The sequence below is a fragment of the Uloborus diversus genome, chromosome 9 (genome assembly GCF_026930045.1).
Source record: "Uloborus diversus isolate 005 chromosome 9, Udiv.v.3.1, whole genome shotgun sequence".
NCBI lineage: Eukaryota > Metazoa > Arthropoda > Arachnida > Araneae > Uloboridae > Uloborus > Uloborus diversus.
Genome location: NC_072739.1, coordinates 5932900 through 5945631, shown reverse-complemented (window position 1 = coordinate 5945631; position 12732 = coordinate 5932900). Strand labels below are relative to the sequence as shown.

The following is a 12732-nucleotide window of genomic DNA, read 5'->3' as shown; positions in this document are numbered from 1 at the left end:
AAGTGACTGAGCTGGAGATGGAAAACCTCTTAAGGAAGCCAAGAGTGCGAACATATATATTTAAGAATTGAAAAGTAATTTCTGGCTGCTTCCAGATCACTAAAAGCAAGTTGAGTGCTAATAAGCACGAAGCTGCAGTCTTCGGCTGGAAATGACTGAGCTGGCGGTGTATTTCACGTATTTCTGCTTTAGCCCTGGCTAATTGGGCGGTAATTTACTGAAAGCCCTTGCCTGTTTGGAGATATTTTGATAGTTGAAATGGTAACCCTAACTCCAGTGGATGAACCCTAAAATCCAGTACGTAGCGTTCATGGTTGAGCTTTTTTTTTTGTTTCTTCATTCCCCTGAAATGTCACAGTCTTACCAGTAAAACAGTTAAGTTACTGGATCGAGGTCAGCCTTGTCACAATAAAGCCTTTCTCTGCATGTTAAACATCACTAAAACATATTATCAAATTATCATGTTGTGGCGCAAGTTTCATTGTTGAAACTCGGGGTTACTTGATCATTGGCTATCATACATATGAGGATGTTTAAACAGGGGGGGGGGGGGGAAGCAGAAAATTGTTGGATAAAAGATAAGATTAATCCCTAACTGTTGTCTCATAGAGGTTGTTTTTTAACATTAAGTATACAAGGGGGATGATGCTTTGAAAAGTTTATTAATGTTAATGAAAGTTGTCTTCAAGTTTCGTGTAGATTAAAATTTTAAGGAAACTGCTTTGAGTTTCGAGTAAAGTAGCCTACAGATAATATGCTTGCTTCAAAAACTCTTTCTCTGTATTTTCTTTTTCCTCCATTAGTAACCTTATTAATGGGTTGCCATATCTGTCCCAAAACCCCAAGTTCAATTATTATAAAGCATGGCTTGGAACAAGATTTCTTTTTCCTTACTCAAACTAAGTATTCTTTAGCACAAGTGGCTGTGAGCAACTTCCCATCAAAAAGTGTCCTAATTAAATACAGTGAAGCACCGTTCATACATTTCTATTTTATACGTTTTTATCAATTACACGTTTTTTAAATTGGCCCCTGCAGAGTCTAATACACATTAACGAATACCTGTTTTACGTTTTTTCATTTAAATGCTTTTTCATGGGATCCCTTCAAAAACGTATAAACGATGCTTCACTGTAACTGTTTTATTTAAAAGTTTTTAGCATGAAAGAGATGAAGTTAAGTTATATTAACAGGGGTGCCCCTTCCCCAAATATTGTGACCCCCCCCCCAAAACACAAGAGCCCCCCAATTAAAAAATACACCCCCTAAAACTTTTAATGGTGCAGTCTATGCCATGATCCCCTCCCCTCAGGTGGGCACCCCTGCTATTAATAGGTACAAGGGTGCCCCGATGGGTGGTCACTGTACCTCCCAAAAAGTAGACTCATATGGTAAATTTTGCTGACAATTCATTAAACATGAAGACAATATTGCAATATTGATTCTTCATTCAATTTTTAATTCTTTCTATATTAATTTTTTTAAATAACAACTGGTGCTTCTTCTCATTAGATTTTTTGATATCTGACATGCAGTGGTGCCTCCTCCTAAATATCGCAAAGACGCCTCCAAAAGCAAGAACCCCCCTCCCCACTCCCAAATGAGAAAAATACCCATCAAAACACCCCCTCCTAAAAATTTCAATGGCTCAGTCTGTGTCATGACCCACCCTAGGTGGGCCCCCCTGTGATATGTGCACATGGTCATATTTCATGATTCCGTAAAATTGTATTCAGTAAATTAAGCATTTCTTTACTCCTTTAAAATTTTAGTTCGAGGCGTCCCTGAATAAGCACAAGCCCTTAATCTAGGATCTGTGTTCATCATGACATATTAAAGTTTATTTTTCAGAACAAAAGGACATTTTTGATTGCTTCTTATCCCTGGAAGTCATATTTGCCGTCTCTGTGTTTGAAGGTTTTAAAAAAATCGCCATTTTGAACATCTGCCAGTTTTAAGCTATTTATCTCTAATCATGTCCAATATTAGGACGTAAGTCATTTATAACCTATCTATCCTCTAGGTGTCAGTTATGAAGTTGCGAAAAAAGCGTCTCCCGTTTCTGCAGAACTGACGATAAATGACTGTTTCTCGGTGCCATGTCTTAATGGTGCATCATGTCAAGCTATGGAAATAGGATTTTTGTGTGTCTGCCAACCTGGATATGCTGGTAATTAGTTTTTGCTTCTGTATTTGCATAAGGCATACTGTGCCAATTTTTTGTAGCTGAGGTATAAATCTTACATTTCAATATGTATAATGAGCGCTATATTCCGTAAGTGTAACTATTGTTAAATCTTGTTTTTTGTAACTAATTTGCATGTAATAAACATTCGCTAAGAAATAGTTTAATTGCTAGTATAAGAGCAGGCAGCTCTTCAATAATGATTCATTATTTTCTATTAATGTTTGTTGATAATCTTGTTATAAAAAAGCTGTAAAATAGCAAATGCATAAACTGGTTAATACCTCGGGAATGCTTTCGATATAATCAAGGGCGCCCATATATGGGGGGGGGGGGGTAAGTGGGGGATCAACCCCTCCTCCCTTCCAGTTAGAAATGAGAACTTCCTTGCTTTTAGTGCTTTTTTTATTGCAAAAATGTAAAAAAAAAAAAAAAAAATCCAGCCATTAATGAATAAGCTATTAAAATGTCAAATTTTTAATGTCTCTAATCTGTACTGAAATCAGTTTCCATGAGGAAAACATTCTGCCAAACCATGAGGAAAATTTCTAACCCTTCCCCGTAAATGTTTGCATATGGGCACCCATGGATATAATCCCTGTGTTTACGTTACTTTTATGCCACATTTTTTGGTGATAACTTGCAAAGTTTGTGGTCTTGTGTTGTTCAGAACCGGTTATCCAGAGTAATTGCCTCAGCTCTATTCTAGATAACTGGTTTCTGATTGCTGAATATTTTTCACACTTGTATCATACTATATTTAGTGCTGTGTTATCAGGGCCGGATTTGGAAGTGTGGAGGCCCCTAATCAGGGTTCGAAAAGATCATCATATTTTCGAAAATATCCGATACTTTGATATATATATCCGAATATTTTGATATATATGTATATATATCCGATATTTTCGATCAGCACTTTAATAGTAAATATATCCTGAAGTTACTGCTGTTTTTTTTATACTATTATTATTATAATTTATAGGGGAGAAAAAAACGTAAAATTTGCTGTCCCGTGAAATTTAGGATATTTTGTAAAAATTTTATTGTGGGGGCCCCTTTGTTGTGGAGTCCCCAGGGCAGTAGCCCCGCCTGCCCTCCCCTAAATCCGGCCCTGTGTGTTATTCAAAATTGCATTAGAATAACTAATGAGATGCAATCAACCAAAATTTATATGTTTAAATTTAGATACAATCAAGATCTAAAATTGCTCAGCATAAATTGATGTAACTTTTTAGTTTTTTTGTTATCGAGCAAGAATTGTTCTAGAAGCACCTAAGATAGAAAGGGTTCCAGTCAACAAAAAAGAATGTTCCTTGTATTTTCAATATTTTATATTTACACATCCCACTTTTTCATAATGAATACTTGATTATTTTATTTTTATGTGTTTCTTTCAAACTGAGTGTCATACAAATTTATTAGCGGTTAGCTGTTTTTGGGTGCAGCAGTCTTTTAGCATTGGTTTTCAGTTTCCAATATTTCTTCATGATTTCATTAGTAGACAGTGCAAAGCATATTAAACAAAATAGAAAGGCATTTTTGTGAATGAATATGTTAATATTTATTGAAAGATATTGTTTGGGAAGCAAGTAATTGCAATGTAGATTATAGATCAAAACTATGGTATATTTTCCATGCTATTATTAAATATTAGTATTACATTAAAACGCCTTTTTAAAAATTGCAAAATGTAAAATTACCTAAATAATTAGCAGGTTCTAATGCAAATCTTTTGCAGTTGATTTGTCAAAAATCAAATTCTGATTATCTGGTTTTCCAGTTTACAGGTTTGTGGATAAGACATTCTATATACTGTTATATGCTAGAATTTAGAAACAGTCTAAAATAGGAGGCGGGGACGCGGGGAGCCTTGAGTGTTAGTTTCTGAAATTTCCTAACATTTGGAAAATTTTGCCTTGCCTGTCCCAAAAGCTTATTCATTTAACTTAATTTTAAACTTTAAAAAAGAGAGAAATAAAAACTTAAAAAAATTACAGATCTTAGAGTTTCTTGTTTTTTTTTCTTTTTTGCTATTTTGTTAACAGAACCCACATAATGAGATGTGCAATCTTTTTGCACCCTGAACAGGAATTGAAAATTTTGCCTCCAAAGTATTTAACAATGGTCTCTATGATGCGTGTAAATTTTTTTAATAATATTATTTATGTTAAAATTTTAAAATTTTACCTCTAAATAACAAATTTCAGAAAATTTTGAGTAGTTCAGAAAATTTCATTAATGACCACTTACACCCCTCGAGTAACTGATGACTTGCGTTGTTTAAACAGAAAGCCGAAAGGCTACGTTCCGTAAGTCGACAATATTACATGCTTAAATACAAGCAGAGATGATTCCACACAGTGGAAGGTGCAGAATTGTATGTCGATGTGAAGAATCAGAAACTTGTTTAAAAGCTTACCAAATATTTATTGGTTCATCAGAAACTGAAATCAATAAACGAACAAATAAACTAATAAGAATAAACCCTGGCAGAACTGATGTGATATACCCCACCCTTGGCGACTTTTTCCTGTTGGCGCCAAGAAAGCGTCGCCAAGAAAACGATGTATGACGACATGTCATACATCGTTCTTAGCGATGCTTTTTTAGCGCCAACAGGAAGAAATCAGATAAAAACACATGATCAAAGCACTTCAGAACACAATATATATAAAAACAACATAAAACCACAACAAAAAAACATCATGAATATACGCTTCAAAAATACCAGAAACTAGAAAGTTTTTGTACACAAAGAACAATTATTAGAAAGTATTTAAAATGCTTAAATTGACAAATTACTATAACAGCTCACCAATGAAATATGCACCAATAGAAATAAAAGCTATTTCTCAACATGCATTTCATCGAACAAAAACTTTTCTCATACTCTGCTAAAAAAGAGCAAAGCGATTCAAATTGCGATGTTTAAAGCGGAAAACATTCCCAAAATCAATAACTATTTCAGCCAAAAAAGCGCTTAGTTACTCAAATTTCGATGTATGAAAAGTAGAAATAGATCAACAGAACATCCTAAGCATAAACAATGCAAAAATACCATACATTTATTTGCTATCCAGACATGCTTTCAAAATACCTATTATATTTTACATAAAATAATACCTTTATATTTTTATAAAATGCTGGAGTCAACTTATTTTCAGAAATTCAGTACCTAAAGGAGGCACGTTAATAGAATGTCTAAATAATTCGTGGCATCGATAAGAATTAACTTTTAGAACAAAATAACCGTACTATTTTTGTAAAATTAATTTACATACAGTAAAAATAAAGTTAAAAACTACAAGAACCCCTCAAGGATTTGTAAAAACAAAGAATTTTGGAAGTGAGAGGTTTTTTTTTAATTCTAAAATAAAGAACTTACCTTTTTATGTGGTATAAATATTCACACTCAGTCTAAAACAATACATCATATGACAATGGCACGTTACAGATACACACCACGTTGGAGTTAACTTTTAATTAACCTTCAAGTTTGAAGAAACTGGCATTTTCTAATGTTTTTACTTCAAAACACAACTACTGAATTTAAACTAACACAAAATAAGCATTCCAGTAAAGGTATATTGCACGAAACAACACCACGTATCTCTCCTGCGTGAAACCGAGTAAACAACCCAAGTAAACAAGTTTGAACAGATCTGTAAGATTGCCTTCGGGTTGCTAAACACAGGTTAGTTTCGCCAGGGATGCCATGCTTAAAAAACTATCGCCTCATTGGCGAGAAAAATATTTCAATTTTGTGCAAAAAAAATCGGATGTCGCCAAATGGGGGGGGTATATCACATCTGTACCACCCTGGCCATAGGCAGAGTTTGATAACTCCCCAACACCTACCGGACTAACACACAAGAGGCTGAGCGAAAAGAAAGAGAAAGAACGATTGGAATCGTTTACTATTTATACTGGAATGCCTCATTTGCATGTGGTTTGGCATCACAGGATGCCAACCTGAAACTGCAATTTTATGTGTGTCCAAAGAGTTGAGAAGTCGATCTTATCTGAATAAAGATGGTTTTGCCATAGACTAATAATAAGAGTAGACCGAGCTTTCTCATTCTTGCTGATGAAGAAAATTGGTTCATAGATGTATCACGTGACTAGTGGAAGGGCTTGGCGAAGACTTTGGCAGCATGGTTGCTAGATGGCAGCATTATCTATAGTTTGGCACTCGACATGTATTTTAAGACGTAATGTGTTTTCATTAGAATTTTTTTCCAGGTGCTGAGATTGAACTGTTTTTCTTTCAGTTATACATTATTTTGACATTAGTAATTAGTTTTTGATCGCAGTTTTCAGTAACTTTTATTTCATTCGGAACTGCTACGTCAGCGTTGGCGTAAACGTAATGGCGTAAACGTTTTGCGTCAAGGCAAAAATGTACTAATCGGTATCTTAAATTGAAATTGTAGGTAAAAATCTTACCGTTAGCCGATTCTTTTTCGGCGCTTGCATCTTTAATTGCTAAAAGAGTTATTGAAATTGACTAAAGAAAGTGCACAGTACTATCTAAATGAAAAACTCACTATATTAACAAAATATTTACATCTTAGAATAACAAATTTACAAATCGGACTCCATAAAAGATCATTCTTCCGTGTTCCATCAATTCTATTTATTTTATTTCTCGCGAGCGTTGATCGTCTGCTACGATCAACGCCCGCTGTTGCTAGGATATCCACCAGTCACGTGGTTTGGTTTATGAGCAGCAAAAGGGTTGCCATAGCTCGGTCTACTCTTATTATTAGTCTATGGGTTTTGCATTATATATTACATTACATTAGGAATGAGAACCCGGTTAAATATCGTCTACCGACGTCTATCAATAACTCCTTCCTCTCTTGTGCTGTAACCCTGGTTCTTAAAATATCAGGAATATAGATATTTTACTTTTGCTGATATTTTTACTTAAAATGTTTTTTTTTTTTTTTCATTGCAGGTATTTATTGTGAACAAGAAATTGACGAGTGCGCATCTGGTCCATGCCGAAATGGGGGGAGTTGTCAAGATGAGATCAATGCTTATCGATGTTTTTGTCCCCCCGGATATGCAGGAAAGCATTGTGAGGTGGACGTGGATGATTGTTTATTTGAGCCTTGCTTTAATGGCGCCACATGTTTTGATAAAATCAATGGCTTCTTCTGCAAGTGTACACCAGGCTTTGTTGGTATGATTTATTGGGTTTCACTTTAAAGATTCTTACGTTGTTTTGAATAGTTTTATTTAAATCTTTATTTTCAATTTTCTGCATTACTATGAAACGCCTATTTACGTGCTTTCATTAAAAAAAATAGTAGTTTTAACCGATATGCTGCTGTTTTTCTGATAAAAGATATACTCCATCCTTTTGAAATTTCTGACTAAACTTCTTCCTAAAAATTAAAATAATAATAAGCTTATAGAGAACTGAAAAAGCTGAGCATTGTTGGCATTTTGCTAAATTAAAGAAATTTTTAAAATGTCTAAAGATTTACCAAATTCAATTTACTATTTATTTATAAAAAAAATAACTGTGTTTTAAGTTTGACTTAAGTAAAATTGTGATTACTTTTAACTATTTATATATGGCAGGGGTGTAACAAATATTTGGCCCATTTTCAGATTGATCTGATGTTGACTGGATAATGTATTGATTACATATTCAGCTGAATATTTGTAGTGGTAACAATAAAATGGAAATGAAGATACATAAGGATTTAAAACACTTTAACTTGTATTAACTAGTTGTTGCAAAAGGACATAAAATATGTCCTTTTGATAACTGAACCAATAGTCCTTACTCAACTACTTTCAATATTGAGGTAATTTGTAACTCTTATTCTAGTATGTATGAGACCAGAAGATTTCGTTAGTGGTAGAAGCTTCCTGCAATAACTAGGATATATGCTCAATTGATTCTCATTTTAAAATAATTTAAGTGTGTTCATTGTTTCAATAATCATTGAACTATTTCAAATTTTGAAGCTTGTATGTATTCATTGTCACACTTATTGAGTGTGACATACTTTCAGTGACACTCATTGTCACATATCTGCTGTTGCCTAATAGCTATTTTGGTAATTATTGGATAACATTTTGAAATTGTTTGGTCAAAGGCACCAGTTTGTTTGTGCTAAAATATGATTATCATAAACACATTAATGGAGAATTGTCATTTGATTAAATTGATTAGTTCTTGCTTCATCAATGTTTTTTCATTTGTGGTATTCTAACAGGGTGGCGACAGATCAGGGAAATCAGGGAGATCAGGGAAAAGTCAGGGAACTTTATTAATCAGTGAAAAATCAGGGAAATATCAGGGAATTTTGAAAAAATAACAAAAAATCAGGGAAAATCGATTTTATGAAGAAACAAATTGTTTTTTAATTAAGTACTCCAATTCCCTACGCATTTTCCGCCAATTATCTGTTCAAAAAAAGTAAAATTAATGAGGTGCGATTATACACTGCCGCATATTTGTGCATCTTTTTTCCTCAACGTCAAAGTATTGAATCTTGCTTATTAACCACGGGATGAACTTCCTAAGATTGCTTCTGTGTCTGTTAGGTAGTTTATTTTACCTTAGCTTGAAATTTCCTTTTACGCTTTCAATGCTACGTAAAATAAACAACCATACAGGCAAAGAGGAAGCCTTCATTAATGTCTTGGCTCCGTTGCCTTTATTCCATTGTCTCGAAGTAATTAAGTTCTGTAATCACGATTTCAAGAAGAAATCTTTGGTTTTTGAATTAATACTATAAAAACTTAAAAGTTATTACTTCTTTGGGTTTTTAGTTTAATTGCTAAAATTGAACTTTCAATAAAAAAACTTTTTTTTTTTTGCCGTTATTGTCACCGCTGATTATAAAGGTTTTCTTTTCTTCAGACTTAAGTATTTTTGAAGTTTTATAACCAAGTTGTATTCTTTTATACATTTTGTTATTAACTAATTGCTTTTTTTCCCTTGCATTCAAAGTTGTTTGTTACAAGAGTAATTTTAATAGTTTCTTAAAATTCTTATGCTAAGTGGTTTCTAGAAGTAAAGTAATTTTTTTTTTAATTTTCTATAATTTTTCCATTGTATAAAAATTTAATATACTGTTTTGTAAGTTTTTCTTTCCTTCCAAAAAAAAAAAAATTGTCTTTTTTTTAAAAAAAACATTTTATTAAAAAAGTAGCATTTTTTTTTAAATATATCTTTAGTTCAACAACTTTACACAACTTAAAACGTTTAAAATACTGCATTTAATACAAACATACAATGGATTTCAAGTAGAGCAAAGAAAGAAAACCATTATCATTGGTAACGTAAATCATGGAAATTTGGTGAAGTTAATCAGGGAAAAGTCAGGGAACTTTTTTTCACAGTTCCTGTCGCCACCCTGTCTAAAAATTGCTTGCTTTTATACCCGTTAAGATATCTCAAATGATTTGTAGGTCCTCTGTGCCAGTATAACATAGATGAATGCATCAGTAATCCATGTCAAAATGATGGCTTTTGCGTCGATTTGATAGCTAATTACACTTGTGAATGCATGCCTGGATTTGAAGGAAGGAATTGTGAAGTAAACATTGATGATTGTGCTAGCTCCCCATGTAAAAATAATGCAACTTGTGTGGATGATATCATGTTTTTCAAGTAAGTAAATATCTGTGATGTTTTTTGTAATGCTCTATATTGTGTTGATATACAGGTCTCTGAAATCATTTTTATTGCAACAATTGAGAAATTCTGCTTTGAATACAAGGAGACAACACAATTGCTTTTTTTTTCTTGTGCACCTTGCTGTCAAAATAAAATAAAATTGTTCAAATTAATTTTAATTAATCATTGAATATGTGGATAATGTTATAAAAAGTTTAGAAATAGTAATATGCATGTAATATTCAGTCGGTGAATAAGAGTCAACGCATGTCTCATCAAGATTTATAAATGGATGATGTAAAGGAGTTTCAAAATTGGTTAATTCTTTTGCATTGAATCCCAAGTTATGAAATGATAAGTCTTAATTTAAAATTTCTATTTTCATTATGCAAGCTATTTCGCAGTTCATTTACTAATACAGTGTTTTAAAAATCATATTTTAATATTTTTCCTCTAATAAGATTGCTGAATCTTTTCTAAATTTTTTCTTCTGTGAATGATTCATTTTCCTCGTGTAACCTTCCCATCTACGATTCAGTTCCATTTTGAGAAATTAGCCACTTGCCAGCTAGCAGAATCCTAGGTTTCAGATCGAGAAAAAAAAAAAAGTTTTAGTTTATATCTCCATTAATTAAAGGTGTGCAATTTTGCTACCTATCCTAACACATAGCCCAAAAAAATTACAAATCTATTGATACCTGGTTTGATGGTCGGTTCCCTGTCGTTCACAAGGAGTAACAATGACAAGCATGGATAGATACATACATACTATTATATTTTATTGTTTAAGATTATTCTGAATGACTTGCATAATACCTTATATTGCAACCTTTGACTATTTTAATTCCTAATTATTGAGAAATGAAACTCACACTTCAATCAGATATTGAAAATTCACGTTGAATGGTGTTAACTTTATAACCTGTGTGTCTCAAGTCTACCTGCTCCTCCAATGATATGAAGAAGAAAAAAAAACACACATTTGTACATCTTTTGTTTTTGCTGTGATAGATATGACAGCATTTATCTCCATTTAAATTAAGCTGTTACGGTATTTTAATCAGTTCTACTTGTTTTGCATGCAGAATTCTATTTCAGATGAAAATCTTTTTTTAAGGTGTGAGTGCCTTGCTGGATTCGAGGGTGATTACTGTGAAGTGGACATCAATGAATGTCACCCTCAGCCTTGCATGAATGGAGCAACTTGCATCGATAAGATTGCAAATTTTAAGTGCCTTTGTCCTCCTTCTTACGTTGGGGATCTGTGTGAGACAGGTATTTATTATTCCTCAAATCCTTGATTAGTCTTGTAGAAATGTTTTTTTTTCTCATAAATGAGCTGCTTGTCCAAAAATGCAAGAAAAAAAAAAAAGAACTGGGTACTGAAATGAATTGATTATTTAATGCTAAAGTTGCTCGTTCGAGGAAAGGGAGGGACCAGGGGCGTAGCTAAGGGGGGGTTTTGGGGACAAACCCCCCCCCCCCGAAAAGTTAGTCTCAAAAAAAAAGAGAAAAAGAAGAGAGAAGAGAAAGAAAAAAAAAAAAGAAGAAAAGAAAAAAATTCCAAGCGATTATACATACATATTATGTATATATATATATATATATATATATATATATATATATAAGAAGTAACCCCCCCCCAAAGTCGGGTCTAGCTACGCCACTGGGAGGGACAACTGCCCCCTCACTTTCAAGACTAAAGGGGGCATAGCCTCTCCACTTTTCTATGTTCAAAATTATCAATCCATCGAAAATGATAGTATTGATTGATTAACATGTTTAAAGAAAGAAGAATTGTGTGTTTCAAATTTTTTTCATGTTATTTCATGCAAATTGAAATAGAACTTAGAATTAGAAGGGAGGAGTCTACTGGAGCCAACTGTCTTGATTTTTGAAGCCATGTCCCAAATTTTTTATAGGTCATTTAATCAACAACAACATTAAAATCCAATAATTAAAAAAAGCGAACCTTAAGGTGCCTCCCTCCCCCTCCACATTTCTTATGGCCTCCCACTGTTTTGGTGCACTGGTATACTCATGTGTTTGCACTGTTGTAATCTCTAAAATTCTTGCTGAGATTTACATTCATGCTTTCCCCTCTCAGAAATTTATTCATATAGGTTCAACTCCAACAGATAGTACCCCTCCCAAGACAAAATTTTTATGCAAAACTTGAAATGGGATTACACTATCATTTACTTTATATTGCATTGTAAATTGTATTACATGAATCAAATTATTTCTATAAATTACATAACTTTCATTCCACTAAATTTTTAATTAAATTTTAATTTTTAAAGTAATATTTTTTTGAACTTGAAATCTCTGAATTGTGTTTAGCATATATAGAAGATTTTCGATATTTAATCTTGAATGTTAATAGCTTATGTTTATACTAAGCTCATGGCATGCATCAATTCATATAACTCTGAAAAAGAGGCACCTCTATTTAAGGGGGGGGATCTAGTCCCCTTAGTGTCCCTTATCGAGAGGTTCTCCTTTATTTCTAAAATATTTTGCAAGAAAAATATGCACTGTAAGTTTCGTAATTTATCTAACACTATCTCTTTCAGAATTATCATCAGACTTTCTGTTGCATTTTCCTTCTTCTGGTATTTTGGATTTTGTGCAGCTGGATTATTTACCCCGAGATCTCACCGAAGTTACTTTGTGTTTCTGGATGTTGACCGAAGACAAGTTGAACTATGGCACCCCCATTTCATATGCAACTGATGAAGCTGATAACTTGCTCACCATCACTGATTACAGTGGGTAATGAATGGATTGAATGCACTCTTCACAATTATCAGTTATAAACTCATTCATGACAGATTATTAGTGGACAGGGATCATTTTTTCTAACTTTAGCTGCACTAATTTAAAATTTGCTTGGCCCTGT

The 12732-nt window shown here is 33.1% G+C and overlaps 1 protein-coding gene across 1 annotated transcript in view; it reads left to right on the top strand.

Annotated features, from left to right (window-relative positions):
* The window catches only part of LOC129229725 (sushi, von Willebrand factor type A, EGF and pentraxin domain-containing protein 1-like), a 139194-nt gene that overhangs the window by 82976 nt on the left and 43486 nt on the right, over positions 1 to 12732 (top strand). The window contains 5 exon segments of the mRNA XM_054864091.1: positions 2024 to 2170; positions 7146 to 7373; positions 9623 to 9824; positions 10948 to 11105; positions 12407 to 12605. Of these exon segments, the coding sequence (XP_054720066.1) occupies positions 2024 to 2170; positions 7146 to 7373; positions 9623 to 9824; positions 10948 to 11105; positions 12407 to 12605 (934 nt within the window).